General features: G+C 38.1%; 1 protein-coding gene across 1 annotated transcript in view; it reads right to left on the reverse strand.

Annotated features, from left to right (window-relative positions):
* The window catches only part of SLC25A48 (solute carrier family 25 member 48), a 771,594-nt gene extending 765,983 nt beyond the window's left edge, over positions 1 to 5,611 (reverse strand). Inside the window, exon 1 of the mRNA XM_044069895.1 lies at positions 5,177 to 5,611. Coding sequence (XP_043925830.1) covers positions 5,177 to 5,222 — 46 coding nt within the window. The 5' untranslated portion in view covers positions 5,223 to 5,611. The remainder of the gene's footprint in view (positions 1 to 5,176) is intronic.
* Between the last annotated feature and the right edge of the window lie 17,108 nt (positions 5,612 to 22,719).

Raw genomic sequence — 22,719 nt, forward strand, 5'->3', positions numbered from 1 at the left:
ACATTTTTGTAATGAAGGAAAGAGGATGGACTTTTGGAAGGGCAAGAAGCACATTGTCAACTCTGAATTGGTTTCATCAGGCTTTGGCTCTGAAGGATTTAGCTAACGCATTTCAGGTACGGACAATGTTTAAGGACTGGGGGAAACAAACACCCAAGAGGCCTGATAAGAGGTACCCCATAGGTCTAGCGGTTTTACGTAAACTGTGGCTTTCAGTTTCAAATGTTTGTTTTTCTTCTTATGAGGTAGCATTATTTAGGGCAGCCTTTCTGCTGGCTTGTTGTGGGGCATTTAGATGGTCTGAAATTATTCAACCAAACAAGAAGAAAGGTCAACGGACAGTTTTACCACTGGCACAAGCACATTTGCTGGGGGAGGAGACTTGGGTTTATGTAGCTAAATCCAAAACGGATATAGAAGGCAAAGGTCAGTGGGTAAGAGTGGTTACCCCAAAGGGTTTGGAATGGGGTCTTGACTAAAGTGCTACTAGAGTACTGCAACTATAGGGGTAGGTCAGATGGTCCATTATTTTGTCATCAGCAAGGTGAACCTCTGACACAGTATCGGGTGAGAACAGTTTTAAAGGAGGCAATCAAGTTGAATGGCCTAGACTTAGATAAATATACATTACATTCCTTTTGAATAGGTGCAGCCTCATTTGCACATGCAATGGGAGCTTCACAAACCGACATTATGTAGATGGGCAGGTGGAAGTCCAATGCTTATAAAGGCTATGTAAGGTGTAAATGGCTTTAACTCTTGTCCTGTATATTTCAGCTCTCACATCTTTGGATCAGGAATACATCTGGATAGTGGGTCATTCTTTCATTCAGAGACTCCATCGCCTTGTCCAGGGCAGGCAGGGCTTCTTCTTCCAAGGAGGAAAATGAGCTTCTTGCAAAGCAATTTGGTTTGTTATCAGGAATGCAGTGGCACCATCTCAGGGCAGCACTACAGCAAGCTGCAAGAAATGACAAATCTCCTACTGCCATTTTATTGCACCTAGGGGGTAATGATACTTGTCAACAACCAATAAAAGATCTAATTGGTTTGATGGTACAAGAGGCATATTGCATGCATGAATGCTGGCCACAAGCTATTATCTGCTGGTCAGAAGTGGTACAGTGAAAGAAATGGAGGGGGGGGCTAGGTCCATTAAATCTGTGGAGAGAATGAGAATTAACAATTCTATGCATAAGGTGTTAAGGGACATTAACGGGTTGTACATTCCTTACCCTGGCATTCAGGTCTGGTGGCCAGACAGGTATGATAAGGATGGGGTTCATTTATCTGAAGAAGGTTGGGGGATATTTTATAAGAAATTGCAAGCTGGTTTAGCTTTGAAGGGCATTCACTTAGGATAGGTTGAGATGTGCTGGCGGAAGGGAGGAATATTCCTCCCTTCTGTAGCGGAAGACAGGAAAGGTAAGGGAGGCCAAGGTAAGTGGGGGGGGGTCACAGGACTCTTCAGCTGGACCTTCCACAGGACAGACAGCCCCAAAGGATTGTTGCCAGGGGACTTACCAGCCCAGCAATGGCTCCTTGGCAGATTGTAAGGCAGCCCAGAGGAATTGTGAAATGAAAAAGCTGTTATGATGAGGGTATGTTGAATCAGAAGGGCCAGATATTGACATGCTGTCTGTTGTCCTGTAGGTTTAGGGGAATGCTAAGAAAGAAATAAAATGGCCTCCTTGACATTCCTACCTTGCGCGCATCTCATAATTGGCTTCAATTTGAGTTAATGGCAATAAACATATGGCTGCGGCCATTTAATCCATCTGAGGTTTCTGTTTTTATATTGAATATGCAGCTTGTGGCAACCCTGACTTGTAAAAGCATGCAACCTCGATACATTTATTGTCAGTGGTGCCAGGGAATGATAATGTTCTGAGCTGGTTTTTGGATATGGCTCAAAGGTTGATATGGTTCATTAAATGAATTATAAACACTGATATGGATCATTAAATGAATTATGAACACTATGTTAAATGTTTTATGTAAAACATCTAAAAGCTCATTCTGTTAGCATCAATGGCAAGGTAAGATATTGGTTCACTAAACTTCATTAAAAGCAGGTAGAGCTGTAGCAATCTCAGACAAACAGTCATAAGAAGAGGGAGGAGGGGTGGGTGTATAGTAGCGAAGGAATAGAAAGGAAATGGGGTTTTAGTACGGAGTTACTTAGTGGTGTAGCAAAGGTAGTACATCATTAGTTTTATAAAGATAAATTACAGTAAAGTGAGAGAAAAAGAAAATATTTAAAATCTACTAAATACTAAAATCATAAACCAGTTTTCCTGACAAGAGGAAACAATAAACATGCTTCAACATCATATAACTCTCTAAACTACATATTTCATCTTTCCCCTATCTTTGCCCTACACACACACACACACACACACACACACACACACACACACACACACACACACACACACACGCACACACTTCCCAAATAAACCAAGCTATTTTTCTTCTACATCAGGTTTAATTTTAACTCTACCCAGTCAAGTACTGTATTCTTGTCACAGTCCTGGGGTAACCCCCTCTATCTCGGTTCACCTTGGGGACATTATATACACCCCAAGTTAAGCAATTAATTCAATAATTATGACTGATGCAGTATACACTGGCTAAATAATTATACTAGCTAAAAAATAAAGAGACTTCCAGTAGGTGCATTCCATTATCATGTTAATATGCTTGCACTGGCTTCCTATTGAATATCATATTGTTCCTTATAAGGACCTTGATGTTGGTTTTCCTTTCCTTACATGGCTTGAATCCATCTTATCAGAAGAAGCTTATTTTTGTATACCAGCCTCTTTGAATGTTACACTTGACCTCCTACAAGATGTTGGTAATTCTTTAGGTGCATTTGGAAACATCAGGTATTCATTCATTTCTTTAAAAGAACCCATGCCTGTGAAACGTATTACCTATATGGTTTTAGAAGTGTTCCATATTAGCTTGCTTGAAGAGATCAACTGAGTGTTTACTTGCTCATCCTTGCCTTTAATGAATATCGTTTGGACCAGTCACAGATTTCTATTTAATGATTTTATTTGACTGAAGTGCATACCTCTTATACCTCATTTTATCCTTTTTTATTTATTTCAAATGCTAGTTTTACTGCCTTTTGTACAATTGAGTAGCTTTACTGTTATTTAAGTGCTTAGTACTAAAGCATTAAATGAGGATGAAGTTAAAAAGTAGCCTAAACTTGTTATCATACCTTTTGTACTCAAATAAATTTCATATCTTCTCATGGAGCTTTACTTTCTTACTTGCATTTTTGAATGTAATGAATACCTTGTCTTCTCTTGCAAATATAGGCCTCAATTCCAAAAGACTTGCTCTCAGTGTAAATGACCGCTTACACTGAGAGCAGGCTGAGAGCAGATGTTTTGGAATCTGGTCCCAGTAGTAAGTCTGTTTATAGACAGGCATACTATGGAAGTAGGTGACTTCCACTGAGAAAAAGTCTTTCAGAATCAGGGTTGATGTATACTGAAAGCAACTATTTTGGAATCTGTCCCATCATTTTATATTTGTGACCATACAGATACTGAAACCACAACAAAGTATACATTAAAGTAGGAACAAACAATACCAGCAGGCTAAATATGTATATTATTACTGATTTTAATCTTGCTATTGATTTTAGCATTCTGCAAAATCTAAACACAATATCTGCTCATAATATGGGCTCCCTCAGACCAATTTAACTTCAGTGTATTGTTTTCACACTGTATTATTATCATTATTAAAATATTAACTTTTTTTACTCACAAATGTTGTGTCCCTCATATCTTGCCGTGAATCAATAAGTAAATAGATGGGTCTTCTGTATAATCTTTTATTAGTCTGAAAAAGGTCAAGGGGTAAGCATGCAATGTGGTGGTGTGAGGGTTTTACCACTCACTTTTATAAATGATGCTCTTATTCAATATCCCCGTCCCACTGCCACTAACTCAGTTCTGGTCAGTACCAAGGATTTGGAAGCATTTATATCCCAGAATACACGATGTCCCCACCATTCTTCTGTCATAGGAGACAGCAGGCTGAGCCTTAACATTCTCCCTCTCCCCTGCCTGTGCCACTGGAACCCACATTGAGGTATATTTTGAACCTCTTTTTCTCTAAAATCTGAGATAAACCCAAAAATAATCAGAGGCAAAAGACTAAAACCAGAGACAATTAAAATACCAACAGTATTCGCTTACAACGTGAACAAAAGAAGATTTGTACTACCATGCATGATGAACAAAACCATCTATCGGTTTAATACCTGAAATTGTGTAATGACTTTAGACCTCACTCTTTGTTACAAAGTCACAAACGAAACTAGACATCATCTTAGTCAAAAGGCCAACAAGCTGAGATACAAGGAAAGACATGGCCAAAATCCAGGACATCCCAGAAAATCAGCGATACTTGAGTGCTTGTTATACAGTATAACAGTTTCCACTTGTCTCTTTTTTTTTGGGGGGGGGGGGGGGTCTGTTCAGTATACATAACATATGTGTAGCTTTTCTCAATGGATACCGTTTGTACATTTGCAGATGCCAGTAAGACCAACCCAACCAACAAAGCTAAATTAAATAGCACAGCTCTATACACCGGCTATGGTAAGGTGGGCAGCCTGTTTATAAACCAAAGTAAACAAAAATAAAATATTTAACAGCTCTGTGCTCTATTGCAATAACTAGAATGGTATAGTGATCTAAACAGTATATAGTTTAAAGTCTATTTTCATAAATCAATAAACTTACACACTACAACTGAAAACTGTGCTCCAAATTCTGACTGAAGTTAAAATTAATACAGGCTGCAATGCATTTTCACAGTTTCAGAAGTTTGAAACAATCCTCTCCCCACTCCCTTCAATCACAAAAGCTTTTTATCAACTGCAGATAATCGCTACAAGAACATTTATGTATCAATTTCACACTTTTATTATACACAGTTTAACACAAGTAAGGCTACGTGTATGGACAGCGCAACATTTTACCTAATTCCGAGCCAGGTGTCTATGCATAATCAGCTGCTCCCATAAAGATTCTTCGGGCTCTTACATATGCCATCGATTTTAGTTGAGTACTATGTGACATAAGCTAATTTTAGTCTACTGTAACTTAGCTGTCATACAGTCTCTAGCATACATATTGCTTACCTCCTACCCAGCCTGCAATAAAATCATCCACCTGAAAACCGCTCATGCTTGGACAATCCAAACCCTGCAATCCTCATTCATTCTCGTCGTTTAGAACATTGCAGCTGGCAGTCTACATCCTAAAGTGGCGCACACGCTGTAATGCAAGCTTGAGGTCTAAGTCTAAATAATCACAGACTGCAGTGGGAGGGTAAATGCACTTGCTAAAACTATTCCGAAGGCAAGCGAGGCATTTCAAGAATCTACAGCCACTGAAAGAAAATCCCTCAGCTCATTTAAGATGCAGCCAGGCAAGGAGAGGGTTAACAACCCACCGCACTCCCAGCAGAGACGGCTAACCTGCAAGCCCATTGTAAGTTTATACTGATTAACAATAAGGGCTTGGTACGTGTAAGCCAATCAGCAGGAACCAAAACACACACTAAAAGCCTTCACAGCCAACTTGCCAGCACTCTTGCGACTGTTTTAGCCTTAAACGAGCAGTCAGTGACTTACAGACGGCTTGGTACCGCCCCCCCCCCCCCTTATTCGGACAGGCGCTTTAGGACTGTGTTGGTTCTTTGTAGTACACAGAATTCTTTGGAAATTACTTGTGTAAAATATTTGCACAGACATTAATCAAGTTTAATACAACACTGTGCAATTTGCAACCTCTTTGTATCACTAGTCACTTAAGTACTGAATATACAAAGAAAAAAAAACAAGTACAACCTCAAAAGTTGCGCAGTTCAAGTTTAAGACCACAATTAAAAAGCAAAAACATCACACAAGAAATAGGCAAATAAACGTGTACCAGCATCCAGATGTGTATTCATCAGCAGCAGTCCAAGTTTAACAAAGCTGAAGCCACAGGAAGAACATTATCTTTATGTATAAGTAAAATAAAAAAGTGAGACAGTGTAAATAAAACGATAATAATAAATAATAAAAGATACAATGTTAGTCTCTTCCCCAGTCCCAGTTTGAAGACGTGCCCACCCAACACGTCACAGTTTCTGGCACCCTCGCCAATCTTCCGTGTCATTTTTGAAGATCATTTGTTTCAAAAGCATAACCTGGACGGATTTAACTCTGTCAATGATGAGGCACGGCCATAGCTCTCAAGTGTACCGAAATTATGAAGAACGTACCTCATTTGGGGGTCTTAAAAAGTTCATGTTCCTTAAAGTTCCACACTGAAGGGGTCCGTCACACATTCATTGTTAGGAATTTTTTTAACTGATGTCCATGGTAAATAGAAATGAATCATCGTAATTTGTTTAAAGATCTTTTTCTACGTAAAGCCAGCATATTTTGTCTATCATATGACTTTCCTAGTTGAAGTTGTTAGTAAGCCGTTAGTATGTGTTCCACATTTTGCCGATTTGTTCCACGTTATGATGGCTAGTGTTCCTCGTTTTGGAGAAGGAAGGTTGGGAGCTACGGGCAAGTCAGTGTCTGGCATTATTTCAAGGGGTACCTTTTTCTCTCCTTGAGCCTTCTTTTGATAAATGCGTAGTGCTGCCACAGCACTGTAAGTATGTCACTGTACTCAAACTGTAGCCTTGTATATCTGGGAAGATCCTGTACCACTGTGACCACCTTACTCCCCAAGATGTCGGAAGACAAACAGACTAATTATCTTTTCACATGAAATAATCTACATATTATAATGCACAAGTATCTCATAATACAATGATCAGACAGTGATAATTGTCAGGTGATAAACTTAAAGCATTCGCAGTGCGAAGATAAAGTTGTGTGAAAGCACCTACTATAAAACTATCTTTGAATATCAGTCTGTTTTACCGGAACACACCTCTCAACGTCTTTGTTGAAGAATCAGGAAATGTCAAAAATAATTAAGAAGAAAGCCCCAGAATCAAGCACAATGTTAATAGTGCTTTAATTCTCTTAGAAAGTTAATAGAGCGGTTTCTACAGCAACATGCATTTTCTGAAGAATATATTAACATTTGTTAACCAGGAAAAGCCTAACTGGGACGGAGTCCGTTTTCAGCGAAGGTCCGGGGAGAAATGCTCCAGATGCATGTCTTTGGAATGTGGGAGAAAGCCCACGCGAGCGCAGGGAGGACATGCAAAGTCCGCGCAGAAGACACCCCAGCCGAGAATAGAACCAAAGAACGTCATGCTGTGCGGCACCTCTCTCTAATGTTTGGCAGTGCAGGCTGTAATCCTCAGCGATTTATTGGAAATTTGGCAAACCAACATTTCTCTGAGGAACAGAGCAAAATGTTAGGTGCAGTCAGGGACAGTTGATAATTATGTGCCAAAATAATGAAAGTATCTGCTTGGCACCACCTGTGTTGTTTAGGGTGCTTTTACTCCACCCCCCCCCCCAAGGGCAATGCTTATCACGTGCTGATTAATACTTTGAAGTGTACTGTTACATGTACCGTTGGGCCTTTTGGTTTTTCCCGGTTAGGGGTCGCCACAGCAGAACTCCGGTCCGCTAATAATTGGCAGTAGTTTTTTACGTGCCGAGTTGCCAGCCCTGGCGCTCAACCTTCAACGAAGGTACGCACATTCATGCATGTCGCCACACAGAAGACGCTCTATCTGAGAATCGAACAGGACAGCGTCTTTCTGTGAGGCGACGACGCTACCGCAGCACCACCTACCTACATAAATACCGAATTTCATTGAGCCGTATTCAGGTCTATGGAGAGACATGCATAGTGACAAATAAACCCGCATATTAAAATGTAAAATGCTAAAACTTAACTGCTTTACATTACACATGTTGAAGCAAATAGGGTAACGTTGTACAAACATTTTTTTTATGGATGACTTTTAAAGCAGTGGAACAGCGTTTCTAGAATTAAGGCACCTCTGACAAGGACTGTAGTGCTGGACAGTCATTAACAATGTATTTCAAGTCCAGCTCTTCTCATTCTGCTTCAATGTTTGTGTGTGTGTGTGTGTGTGTGTGTGTGTGTGTGTGTGTTGTGAAGAGACATTCTTGACAGATCCCATGGCAGGCTGATTTCTGACAGTCCCAGATAACATTTTATATTCATCATAGCACAATATAGTGGACTGAACTAGATAACTAAATACTGTTTGAATTGTAGCCAGTGTTTCTTGTTTTCTCATCATGGAATAAAAAAGTCACAAAACTGGTCCTATATTTTCAGTTGCCTATGTAGAGTAATGTTGAATAGCTATCACTAAGCTTTATTTTTCTTCCTCACAATTAATGTTTAGGAGCAGGGATGATGGCTAGAAGTAAAGATGGCTAACATTCTAAATACATGTGATAAATGCTGACCACATGTAAAAAAAACTGTGTAAGCAAACTCACGTTGAAGACATAGCAATGAAGAACAAGATTTTCTATGAAAGCAATTTGATACCCACAGCAGCTGCAAACTATAAAGTGAGGTTTTCACCAATCATTTTCAAATGGCATGGGTATGGTAGTGATACCATAAATAGTGGTCCCACATGTTTGAATGCTATTCAGCTGTGTAAAAAAATGTATAACATTGGGTTGGAAGCCTGTTCAACTGATAAGGAGTCATTGTGCAGGCTTCACAAAAGTGGTTCATATAGTTTATCAATCAAAATCAATAATTACTATGCAATTAAATAATCACTTTTGTGATTCCCACTATTCGGTTGCTGCAGTTAAACTTTTGAAGTACGCCCTTAAAGAAATAGACTTCATTTGCATCTACTTAAACCAATAGCCTTCAGATGAGACATTAAACTGAGGTCTCGTCTGCATGAGATGGTTGGAGCTCAGATGGATGTATTATATCCCATGGATTCTTTGAAAGCATAGGGGTTCCTTCATTGTTTACACAGGTCCAATTGCATTTGTTGAAAAAAGTAGGGGTTCTTTATTTATTTACACAATTTACTTTATTTACATTTCTTCACATTTACTTATTTGTAAAAATCATTTTCATGTTTTCACAATTTGTTGTAGTTTTTCTTACGTGAATTATAAACTAAATTAAAACATATCTTTCAATGTTCATACTGTACATATTATGTTTTCTTTCAATCCACCCCATTCTTTATGCTATAACCAAATACCCACTATAGCCCATCTCTTATTAAGCAAAACATTATTTCTTGCAGCATTCTAGAGTACTCAAATAATCCAAACCATTTTTCTGTCTTCTCAACATCTTTTGCACATTTCTTCCAATAACATCAATAAAAAGTAATATTCATTTCAATTTCATGTTTTATGTTTCCCAGTGTATTTTCTGTACCAGGCATTACCCATACTTTCATAATCCTTTCACTTGACAAGAAACCACTCTCTGACATTTCTAATTGTTATTATACAATGACCCCTCTCATTAATATTCCAAAACGTGCATGCTGATTGACCAGCATGCCTGTTGTAAATCTCACAATATATCAAAGGAAAAAAGGTCCGGTTGCCTGGACTTTTTTTCTGTTGATATAAAGTCCTCAAAATATTTTTTTAAACAAATAAAAAAAAAAAGAAAAAAAACGGAGCAATGGAGACTTTCTTTTCTCCGTTGCATCCGTTTGTAAGCATTGATGTACTGGGTATGCATGGGACGCAAGTCCCATATGCATGCTCAGTACATCAAAACAGGGAAGCAGTGTACCACAACCAGCAGAACAGTAATGTGCCATTATACAAAGACATTTATTTAAGAAAAGTAAGTATTTTTTTCTTAAATAATGTCATTGTATAATAGCAATAACCGACTCAGTGGTTGTGGTATATTGAAATTTACCCACGGTTGGCTTTATTTAGTCACTTGGGCATCGCCCTCATGATTAAACCACACCAATTGTGGGTAAATCTTCAATATACCACACCACGTCGTTGGTTATTGCTTTAATAACATACTTCATTTCACTGGCAACTTATTAATGTGCAATCTCCATAAGAATCATGACACACTTCTATTATTTTTGCTTCTCATTTTTTTCTTTATAATAGCAGCAATAACATCTCCACTCAATATCGTCTATAGATTCCTGTAATAGAAAGTCCTTATACTATTGTCATACCATTATTTTCTATTCTCTGTATTCTGGAGTTTTAACCTCCATAAATACTTCATTTTGATATTCCTTTACTTGTTAATTTAGAACATCTTTTTATCTTTTCTATTTTTCATATATTGCCCAAAACTCTTTATAGCTCAAGTTAAACATTCTTGCAGTCATTCTGCACTTTCCTTACCTTCTACATTTCAAAATCTAACAGAGATGCAAAATACACTACTAGTCAAATCTAACCTAGATCACCTTCCTTGTCAGCCAGATACAAATCTCCCATTTTAACTGCATTTAATCCGAAACTCCCAAAATAATGAAAATCAACTGTAAGATTTACTTTTCTTTTGTACTTAGCACAGTATATACATTAGATATATATTATATGTCCCCATTGTAAGAATTAAATACACATTCTGAATGATAACCTAAGTGTTTTCTATAACATACTCATCTCTCTTATTCCCTTAATTATATCATAGGTTCATAGGAGGTTAATAGTTTAATGGCACTAGAGCCTTTACAAACTTAGCCATGTTAATCCCAAGTATCCTCATTTGTTTGGTTTTGGGTAATTTGAAGAATGAATTTATGAACAGAGCAGATCTGTGATAAACACTGGCTACCCTTGTCCATGAGGGACATGAGTGCCACTCTTGGGGTGAATTTATGGTCTCCCATCCAAATATCTAGGTTGCATTTGAATAGGGTCAGCAAGGAGCTCTGTTTTACCTGAATAAGGAGTCTATTCCAGAGAAGTGGCAGTCTCTGGGAGATATATCTATCTCTCCAGCATAATCTATTAATGCCACAAGCTAGGTTGAGATCCCTAGAGTGAGTGAGTCTTGAGTCATTTGACTTGCAGATGTGCAGCATTTCCATTAGGGCAGTGTTGGCGATTGCCCTATAGGCCAGGCACAAGTGCAGCCTATAAGATACAGAGTAAAGATTGTACATGTATCCTGTGCATTTGTTTGAGGGACTACTGAAAAGTGTGGATTGCCTGCATCTCCGTCTGCATTTTTTGCTTAATTGAACTGAAGACTCCAAAGGAACACCTTGCACCATTCTACTCTCCTTAATAACAAAACCAAGAACTGAAGGGTGTGAAGGAACTTCTTGATATAATAGCAAAAAAAACCCCAAAAAAACTGCATGCAGGTTTTTCACATTCTGTGTATTTTCTGATGAAGTCTGGGAGGTGCCTGGACGAAAACGCATGTTTTGTGGAGCATTAAAGCAACTTGACAAGGGTTTTTATGGACATTAAATTGTTTGTCCGTAAACTGAATCTTGAGTTTATTTTTTGGCAGGTGGCTACAAATAACCAGACTACAGCACCTCACAGGTCTAGCACCTATAACTCCCCGTTGCATCCCCAACTAAAAAACTTGGAACAGATACTTGAGAGGGAAGTCCGTAGGGCGCACCCTCACCCCTGGGTTTCCCATAATTTAATTATCAACGAGGAGACATTGTTGCGGGAGTTGGCTTCTAACCCTAATGTGAGGGTGATGAAGCCGGACAAAGGTGGGGGGATGGTGCTAATGGATAGGATCCTTTACTAGGGGAAGATGCATACCTTGTTGCATGATGACACCATATACAGCCTGATGTCACTGAACAAAATACACATCTCGTATCATAAAATCAACATAGCTCTTAAAGATTTGTTTGACCAAGGGATCATTGATTTTGCCACTTACACATTCTTGGAAAATAACAAGCCTAGGGTATCATCCATTTTCGGTATACCCACGGTACACAAAAACACCAAGGATCCACCCTTAAGACCTGTTGTAGCCTCGGAAGGCTCTAAAACTGCTCCCTTGGCTAAATATTTAGACTGGAAATTGAAGAGGCTATGGAAACAGGATGAACATATTTTATTGGACTCCTGGGACTTCCTTATCAATGTCAAACCAGATTTGTTTTCTAAGGAACTGATCTATGTTACTATTGACATTGCTAATTTATTCTCAGTCATCCCACACAATCTTGGGCTTGAATGGTTAGAGGAAGCCTTCAGACTACAATAGGGGGTATCAGAGAATGATATATTTCTATGCATAGAACAGGCCGAAGTTATACTCAAGAACAATTTTTTGTTTTTTGAGGGTGAGTTCTTTTGGCAGGAACAGGGTGTTGCTATGGGGGTCAATAGTGCCCCTACATATGCCAATATTATTCTGGCTATGTGGGAACACAAATTTGTGTTCAATAGCCCCTTTTCCAACTCATGGAAATTGTACAAAAAATTTCTTGATGATATTTGTTTGTTTTGGGATGACTGTCTAGCCCAATTGGAACAATTTATTGATTATTTGACACACACTACCACCTTTCTAAAATTCACCTATGAAGCCACACCACTCTTGATGCACTATCTTGATGTTGCCATCACCAAGACCAAAGGGGGATTTAAATCTAGAATTCATAGGAAGGCTACATTTTCAAATTCCTACATATGGTTCTCTAGTGCCCATCCTGTTTACCAAAAAAGGGGTATCATCAAGGGCCAGTTAGTGAGGGCGAGTCGTATGACCTCTCTGGGTGAAGACTTTTACAATGAATGTGATATTATTACTGGGATATTTTTGCAAAGGGATTATCCCCAGAATATGGGACGAGGTTATGGCAGGTCGATATGACAAATATCCCCCTATTTTGGGGAACAGCTCTTTTTCAACGCAGCACCAAAAACCTAGTGAGGATGCTGATTTGCATTATAATAGAGCTGTTGTTACTAACTTTAGTAAGGATTCATATTTCCTTAGAGGTGATATTGGAAGAGGATGGGGCAAATTTGTTGAACTTACAGATCTTGAAGTGTTTAAGAAACACACTCAAGTTTATTTATAGAAAGGAACAGAATATTAAGAACATGCTTGAACAGAACAATAACACCCATGTACCCTCACACAGGAAGAAAGGGACGTATAGGTGTGGTTCTTGTCTCCAGTGCCCCTGCATTGCCCACGTGGAAAGTATTTACATTAAGGGAAGAAACAAAACTTTGTTAGACAACTGTAATAGTTGTGGGGTGGTCTATATTACCTTGTGTGGTCAATGTGAGGGGTTTTATGTTGGGAAAACAGAGAGGCAAATGAAACGTTGAATTTATGAACACCTCAGTGATATTAGGAAATGCAACTCTACCAATGCACTATATAGACACATTAACCTGTGGGGGGGAGCTAATTTTACATTTTGTATATTAGAGCTAGTACCTAGGGACATCAGGGGAGGCCCATGGGAATCTAAGTTGGCTTATCGTGAAACCTACTGGCAAATAGATTTGGATACCAGTAAATCCCCGGGTCTAAATGATCATATTTCCTTGTTACCCCTGTTAAATCTCAGGGTGGCTAAATTATGATTTTTAATTAGATTTGTTATTTATATTTGTATATTTTTTCTGAGAACTGATGTTTTATATTTAAAAAATTTTTTAGAAATGTCTTCATATTTTTAAGAAACCCTTTCATCTTTCTAATATGTGATTTGTGTTGTGTGTATAGCTTTATCCACTAATTAGTTATTAAGTGTTAACCTTTTACTATTTAAACAGGTTTTTCACATTCTGTGTATTTTCTGATGAAGTCTGGGAGGTGCCTGGATGAAAATGCATGTTTTGTGGAGCGTTAAGTTATATGTACTAGCCAATAAAGAGTGGAGTTTTTCTGTCTTTGAAACCCAGTCTGTTTTGTTTATTAGTTACCTTCTGACTGGTTCCTCGGTTTTTGGTTACACAGAGTAAAGTGACAGGGTTTCAGCTTGTCCACGTAGGTCATGGTTTGGAGAACCTGTATTTTCTTAGTGAGAAACCTCTGAGGCCTCTCCAGCTGCTCTAGGTGGCTGGTGAGGTACATGCCAAAGGGTGCATTATACTCTCTTAGTGGTTTGATGAAAGTCAAGTACTGCGGAGTTATAACATCCATTGACATGGATGCTATGCCCTTACTTATGAGGTGAGCTAAGTAGAAGGCTTTCCTTACCAATGTGGAAACTTAGTGGTCAAAGTTCAGATTACTATCAACCTGTGTTCCCAAGTCTTGCACCACTAGGTTGGAACTCAGGGGGGTGTTGTCAGTGTTGTAATCTGTAGGGAATTCCATTTTGCCAAAGTGACCAATAATGCATTTTTTTTTGCATTTAGTTATAGACCATGGCTTTGGTACCAGTCATTTGTTTGTGTTATCCCTTCTTGTAATATGTTGACATTGTTGGGTGACTCAATGATTGCTCCCAATTTGCAACCATCAGCGAAATTTGTGAGCTAAAAGACATCTACATTGGCCTGGACTTCTGAGAAATAAATGCCAAACAGTAAGGGGCCCAGCACAGACCCCTGTGGTACTCCATTGGTGATGGGTCTACTGGTGGAGATGGAGTCACCAGTTTTGACAGAGTGTGTTCTGTCGGTGAGACAGTTGGCTACCCATCTAGTAACATAAGGGTTAATCCCTATCTGGGAGAGTTTCTGAATGATGCCAGAGTGGGGAATTGTGTCAAAAGCCTTGACAAGCTCGAAATAGGCTATGTGCACTGTCTTACCTTCATCCATGGCTTTGGTGACATTCTCAAAGAAGTCTACTAAGTTTAATAAGCATGATCTACCTTTAACGAAGCCAAACTGGGTTAGGTTCAACGTTAGGAGATTGCCTACATCTTCTTCTTTCCATGGGCTTGCAGATGAGGCTGGTTAGACTTATGGGTCTGTACTTCCCATAGTCAGTTGATGGCCCCCCTTTGTACAGGGGGAATGTTGCTGTTCTCCATTCTGCAGGAACATAGCCAGTTCTCAAGCTATGATTAAAGAGAACTTCAACTGGGTCCACTAGGTCTTGTTTTAGATTGTTTAGTAAACAACCTGGGATATTATCTGGTTCAACTGAGCCATGTTTTTGGCCTTGACAAGCACAGTGATGACCTGTTTTCTAGAGATACTAGGCAGAGGACTGGTGTCAGGCATGCTTTGGGATATGGTAGGTGGGGATAGGGGGTGAGGTTTGTGCTGAATCTGTCAGCTAGCAGGTTGGCGATATCTTCCAATGCAGTATGAGTGATCCCATCTGCAAGCAGTTTGGCACATAGCTGGGCTTTCCCTTTTAGACTTCAGATGTAGTTGAAGAATGCTTTATGATTATCCTTGGTTAGGGATGCAATTTTAGTTTCATAATTTGCTTTGGAAGACTTTTCATGATTTCCAGTTCTACTATTTAAGTTTAAGAGAGAACTCTTCCTCTGCACAGTGATAAATTTTTGCTTTTGGACAACAGTTTCTTTCTCTTGTTATATAATCTGTTTGTACTTGAAATCCACCATGATGGCTTGTTTTTATGGGAAGACCTGGTTTTCATCCAGTCAGGTACAGCAGAGTTTTTGCAGTTGATAAGTGTTTGTGCAGGGCATTTGCATACACGTCTGCATAGTGATAACTGATGCCTGGAATTGTGGGTGGTATGAAGCTTTTTATGCCATCATTTAGTATGTTGTAATTACCTTTGGTGAAGTTTATTATAATTTTTGTTCCAGTGAGGGTGTCATTTTCAGCAGTTACTTCAAATGAAACTTATTTTTGGTTTGGTCTAGCCAGGGAGGTCATCACACATGGAGAAGTACAGTGACCCCCCCATGTTGGTGAGTACTATGTCCAGAAAATTAGAGCCCCCTTGTGTGGGTGCAGACTATCTCTTCAAGAGCATTTGTGTTAACAAAGTCCAGGAACCTCTGGCTGACCATGTTTTTGCTCATGTATGTCCCCCAGTCTATGGAAGATAAATCTCCTATGACTAAGATGCTTGGTGAGGAATTCCAGTAAATCGAGGTAGGCGGTGTACTTATCCTGGTTCATGGTGGGAGATCTATAGCTATCAATGATGTGGTATGTCTATCTACTGTCTCTATTATACCTTACGAGAAAACCTGATTCCTTAAGAAACTGGTTCCTTCAGTCTTTGCTGCATATCCAGTACCTTTACTTTTATGTGTATTCGGCTGTTTCCTTACATTTTGTAATAATGTATTCAACATAATTAACATTTTACCTAATTTATAACCTATTGTAGCTGCAATTATCATGTCATCCTGCAGAGGAAACAAAATTTGGAATAAATATACCTCCTTACAACCGGTGTGTACCTTCTTCCATTGATTCTTACATATCACACACCACCACATTTTTTGTCAAAGAAACCTGCATACTACTCAGGGGGACATCCTCATTACACCCCCTCACCTAACTGATAAGTAAGAATTAAATCATGCATTAACTACAATTGTCACATTCGTAAAATCACACAGTGAGCTTAACATATTTAAAATCTTTCCTTTAATTCCAGATTATTCTAGGATACCCCATAAATGTTTTGAAAAAATATTTTGAGATTTACTTGCTTACTGCTTGCTGCTTCTTGCTGTGGGATGGATCTGAAGTGTTCTTAAGACACTCAGTCTTGCTGGCTGGATTCTGCTAAAATTCAAAGTCTGGTTATATTTGCATTCACAGTCTGTTGCATACAGAAACTTGCAGAATATACACTGATGATAGAATATACTTTGCAGCATCAACTTTAGAGAGCAGTAACAAATAACGTTTTATAATAAACCAAACGGAAACACGTTGCAGCTTAAAAGTACTGTTCCAACTTTACTTCTCATATAGTACAGATGATGTGAGAGATATAACATTTACCTTAGGACTTGTGTCCCTACCATACCTCTAACATAACTGGATTTATACAGCTCTTTATATACAGTTTTAGTCCTGTAGAAACAATACTAAGCTTCCTTGTTTAACAATGTCTTGTAAGAGACCATCTTTTCTGACAGTGTGAATATCCTGTAACAGTGTCCTGATGTCCATGTAGAAAAACATATTTTTGAGGAAACACATTGTTCTGTATTCTATTTGGATCTGTGTATAAAAACATCTGTTCTTGTGTCAATGCTGATAAGCATATCCTGTTTTTTATGCAGAAAAACATATTTTTGAGAAAACACATTGTCAGAGATCAGCTTTTCTGACAGTGTGAACATCCTGTATTTTATTTGGATCTTTGTATAAAAAACATCTGTTCTTGTGCCATATCCTGTTTTTCATGCAGAAAAACATATTTTTGAGAAAACACATTGTCACAGTGTCATAAACATATCCTGTTGTTTTAGGAAACATATTGTGTCCATCCTGTTATTTTAGGAAACATATTGTGTCCATTTTTTATATGCAGAATAACATGTCAGTGTTCTTTAAAAGCAGATTTTGCATTTTTGTTCTTGCATACATCCTGTTTGAGTCTGTAAGGGAAAAATGTCCATTCTTTAAAAGCAGATTTTGTATTTTTGCTCTTGCATACATCCTGTTTGAGTCTGTAAGGGAAAAATGTCCATTCAGCAGATTCCTTTTCCAAGCCATGGTCATTTAGTATGACTGCTGATCACATATTACTAAACTCTGTTTCTGCATTTAAGCAAGCCTTTTCTTTCAGCATATTTACAACATAATTAATTTCAGACTAATATTCATAAAATCTAACATGTTTCAGTCCCACATATTGAAATGCTTTACTTACAAGGCCAATTATGTTTAACTTTATCACATTCACTTATTGCATGTAAAATATTCTCACAAAAGTAACGTTTTAGGTTGTCCCATATACTGCTAGGCTCCTCTGAATCTTTCCACAAGTAGTTCACTAGGAAGATGTACAACACTATTTTTTACAGTTTTCAAAATGACTTCCATTCCCATCTACATTCCAAACATGCCTGTTATCTCTTGTTTTATTAATATTTCCAAAAATATCGCACCGTTTTAAAACAGTATGTTATACTTGTTCTTCAATTTCATCTGTCCTAAATTACAAGGTTACTTTCTTCTTTAGTTCTGTCTCTTATCCAAAAAACTTATATTCATTCCATGGAAAAATAGCTATCTTCTGCTGGCAGCTATAAATATATTTTCTTGTAAAGAATCAGCTTTGAAAGTAAAATCCCAAAAAGGTTCTTGCCAAAACATGTTACATATCTGAGAACATAAATATTAAAACCCAAAGAAACAATTATATTGTACTGTATGTAATATATCTCCACTGTACAGTCTTTCTTACCTCTTATTGTAACATTAGGCCATTTTGTTTTCCAATTTTTGATTTTGGCTTATTTATTTATTTGTTTATTTTGACTAGGTTAGTCCCACTAGGCTAGTAGCCTCTTTTAAGTGGATACTTAAAATGTTATTTATACTGTTAGGGAAATTTGGCCAGGGTATTAGGGAACTTCTACTCTTGGTAGTTGGGGAATAGATTGGGTGTTACACACCATAACCTCCTGGTCCTATTTCAGGTACAGAGGCAGTCCAGAAGAATGGGGAGAAAACATGGCTGCTGAGAGCCAAAGTAATTTACAAGTTGAATATGTTGAAGATGCAGAATAAATGGAACAATCATTACCAGAATTGTTTTCAGGTGATGTGGGAGCAGAGAAAATGTTGTTTCCTAATGGTGAGGAGATCAGGAAGGAGATGGAGCTACATGCAGTGGTAGAGATGGATTCAGAAGAACATTTTCAGAAAAACCTGTTTGAAGTGGCAGAAATAAATATCAAGAAAAATGTGTTATTTCAACCCTCCAGTTGGGAGGGTTGTGAGATGAGTATCTGAAAGAACTAATTAAATAGAGTGAGCTTGAAAGTGGAGCTTCTGTATCTTGGAGTGAAATTATGGAAAAAAGTAGAAGAGGGAAAAAAAAGAAAAGGGAAAGGTACCAGAGAAGGTTCCAGAAAAATGTCCTATGCTCTTAACAGTGGAAGCAAGAACTAAGGAGAAGACAGAGATGAAAGAAATAAAGAAAAAAAGTGTTGTTCAGTTGAGGAGTAAAACGAAAAAGGCCTGGACATATATGAGGTGTGGGACAGTGTTATTGCATCAATGGGAGTAAAAGATGAAGACACAAGAGCTTTCATTTTAATTAGTAAAGTCACTTTTTGTGACTTGTTTTTTGAAATTGGTGTGGCTATGGAAATTTTTTTGGGGACCTATGCAAAAAAAGCAGACTTTCCATAGTCAGAATATGTGGTGCTGGCCTTTTTCAGACAAAAAAATATGATTCAGTTTTGAACTGAAGTAGAAGCAAAAGAACTGAATGAATATTTGTTAACAATATGTCACTACTAAAATCTATGATGAAGGAGGACTATCGACTGGGGGTTGTAAATGTGGCATAATTTTGAAAATGGAAAATGACAATGTAATAAACATACCTAGTATTATTAATATGCATGGCAATAGAGGTTTTGTAAGGCACATAGGACAACCAAAGACTTGCTATTTTTGTGGAATTCATGATCATTTAATTAATGAATGTGACAAAAAAGACGTTATGTATGTGGTGATAGAGGCCATAATGCAAACAATTGTAAATTGAAAGTAAGAAATGTGGAAATACAGGACATCCATGGTTAGTGTGTGAGGTAGAAATACAAGAATTTAGAAAAGAAAATTAAAATGAACATGAAAATGAAAATAACGGTGAAATTATACCAGAAAAAAGATTTAGAAAATGCTGTACAAGAACAGACAACACAACAAGAAAAAACATAGAAAGGCTATTTAAAGACAAAGAGTATGGTTGGGAGGGTGGCCTAATGGTTAAGGTGTTTGCCTTACAAACCCAAAGTGCAGGGTTTGAATCTCACAATGGATAATTGGCTAGGCTTAAAATGGCTCACAAGGGCAGTTAGCTTAGTACTGACCTATGAAAAAGAGAAAGACAGATGAAACAAGTAGAGAAGAGTCAGAGTGACATATAGTAAAAGGCAAGAGAAATTCAGCAAGAAAGAGGGTTAGGGAAAGAAAAAGAAATTTCAAAAATGTAATGGTTAAAGAAAATTAGAAAGGTAGGGGATAAGAAAATTATTTTAATAACTGTTCAATGAAGCTGAAAATATTAGCTTTAAATGTGAACAGTATGAAGAATATTAAAAGGAGAATTAGTATTTTAAAATAGTGTGCTGCAGTAGATTTTCAAGTAACAGTGTTAGAAGACACTAGAATATTAACAGAAGAAGAAAGGGTGCAAACAGAAACACTTTGGAATGGCACTGTTATTTGGAATATAGGCAAAGAAACATGCTCGGGTATATGTGTATTATGCCAAGAAATGTAAAAATATTAGATATTACAATAGAATAACAGTAGTGGATTTAAGATGGAAACTATGTATATAGACTAATAGTTTAATGTACATATTAAATAAAGAAAGATAAAGAAACCTGGGATTTAATAAAATCCATGTAGGCATAGTGTAAAGCCTACATGGAAGGTACCATGGCTGTGTATGCAGTACCCCCTCGGTAGCACGTCATGTATATTAATGAAGGCGCATAACTGGGGGGGAGCCATGTAACACAGTTATTGGATCAGTGTAGAGAGTGTGTCACTGTGTCTGGAGATGAGTATCACATCCCCTACACTGTCAAAGTGCCGGATTTCAATGTATGCATATGTAATACATGTTTTGTGTGTGTGTGTGTGTGTGTGTGTGTGTGTGTGTGTGTGTGTGTGTGTGTGTGTGTGTGTGCATTTGTGCAGAGCAGTGCACAGCAATGGACATGTGCCAGACATCTAAAAATAGAAACCAGGCACATTTAATTATGAAAGCAAAGGTCAAGTTTAAACAAAGCTGAGAGGGTTTACGTGCCATGCAGTAGTGCTCAGTGGTACTTAAATGTATTAGAGAACTATATGTAAAAGTATAGCAGCAGTCTATACAGCCACATAGCCAAATGGTTAAGGTGACTGCTTTATGTGCATTAGGTTCAGGGTTTTAGTACAGAAACAGGTTGTTTTGTAAATACACATTATGAGCATAATGTTAAATCCCAATTACATTTTTTATGATTAGAGACAAGTTATTACATTTATTTTGCAAATACACATTTATGAGAAGTACTATTAAACCATGACTGAATTTTGTATGAATACACAAACAGGTTATTAATCATTTATATTGCAAATACACATTATGAGAAGTATGTTAAAACCATTGATTGCATATTTTATGTATGCACAGACAAGTTATTAGGCATTTATTTGGCAAATACAGACTTATGAGATGTATTTTTAAATCTTGCTTTGCTGCACTCAGCTAAGCTCCACTAACCACAGCCAAGCTTTGCCAAGCAATTCCTAAACAACTGGTTTAGCTGTGTTTAGCTGGTTTGTGTATTGCTAAGCGGTGTGAAGCACTGCTATGTATTGCACATTTAAGCACTGCTCAGCCCAGCTAAGCTGGTTTGCACACTGCTAAGCATTGCTAAGCATTGCCAGTTTAAGGACTGCTCAGCTAAGCTCAGTGGGTTTGTGTGGTGCTAAGTGAAGTGCCACATTTTTAAAAATTGCCCAATGATGGTAAAGGGTCAGAAAACAGGCTTATTTAAGTGCAACAGGCAGGTATACAGCAGAACCAGTTGATGTTTAAACTTGGCAGGAACTATGGCAGGTATTGCAGAGGGTGTGTGCTTCCAGCTGCAGCGTTGTGGCAATCTGGAGTCCAGGGTCATGGTTGGACTCCACATTAAATACCATTAGGTCCGGCTGATGCAGGGCCAGTACTAGAGGTTGGAGTACAAATCGGAGGCCTGGGACCATCTGGCACATGATCTCAACAGTGCAACTAGTATCCCCCACACAGGTGAGCAGGTGCGTCATCATTGTGATGACCTGAAGCATTGTAAGGGGGATATCTTGACCACCTGGGACCAAGATGCTTGGGATGGGAATGCCCCACTAGTTTGTAAGCACTGTTTGCATTGTTTTACCAATACCTAATCTGAATGTGTGATAGAGAGTTACGCATAATGGTGTGCTTCTCTCCTTACAGCTACAGAGGAGAAAGCTTCCAACCTAGAGACCCATGCAGGGTGCCTGGCCAGGTTGCACTGTGAGTATGGTAAGTACAGATGTATCTTGCAATCTATATTCATATAAGCAAGAAGGAGTACTGGATTAACTGCCATTAGGTATATGCAGTTTTGATTGTACTGCAATGAATGTGGTCACAGAGCTGGACTGCAATAAATGAGTAATGCCAGGTATAGTTCAATAAAGAAGACTGCCTGAAACCTGAGAATGTTAACTGCATTAATTGTGGAATTGCAGCTGTATTGCAACACCTGCATTATATGAACTGTTCTGCAATAAAGAGTGGAAAAATATACCACTCACTGCATGACATCACCCCTAATAAAGCTGTGTTTTGCAATATGTGTGTATTTTGGGCTGTTGTTCATGAAATCGAGTAATCCACCTGCTGTGAACTAAAACATGAAGAATACCACTAAGTGACTGAAGTTTAGCTAATAAAGAGTGTCCTGCTAAACTGTAGATGTGGAGCTGTACTACAAGATATAATGCATTATGATATTTGTTCTGCACTAAACTATGATCTGAAGCAATAATAGGAACACCCAAGGTATATTGTGTATATCAGGATTGTCTTGTGTTAACCATTGCACTTAAGCTATATGCATTCCTGCTCTTAGGTATGC

Source organism: Protopterus annectens, chromosome 4.part0, assembly GCF_019279795.1.
Source record: "Protopterus annectens isolate FY-2018-M chromosome 4.part0, PAN1.0, whole genome shotgun sequence".
NCBI lineage: Eukaryota > Metazoa > Chordata > Ceratodontiformes > Protopteridae > Protopterus > Protopterus annectens.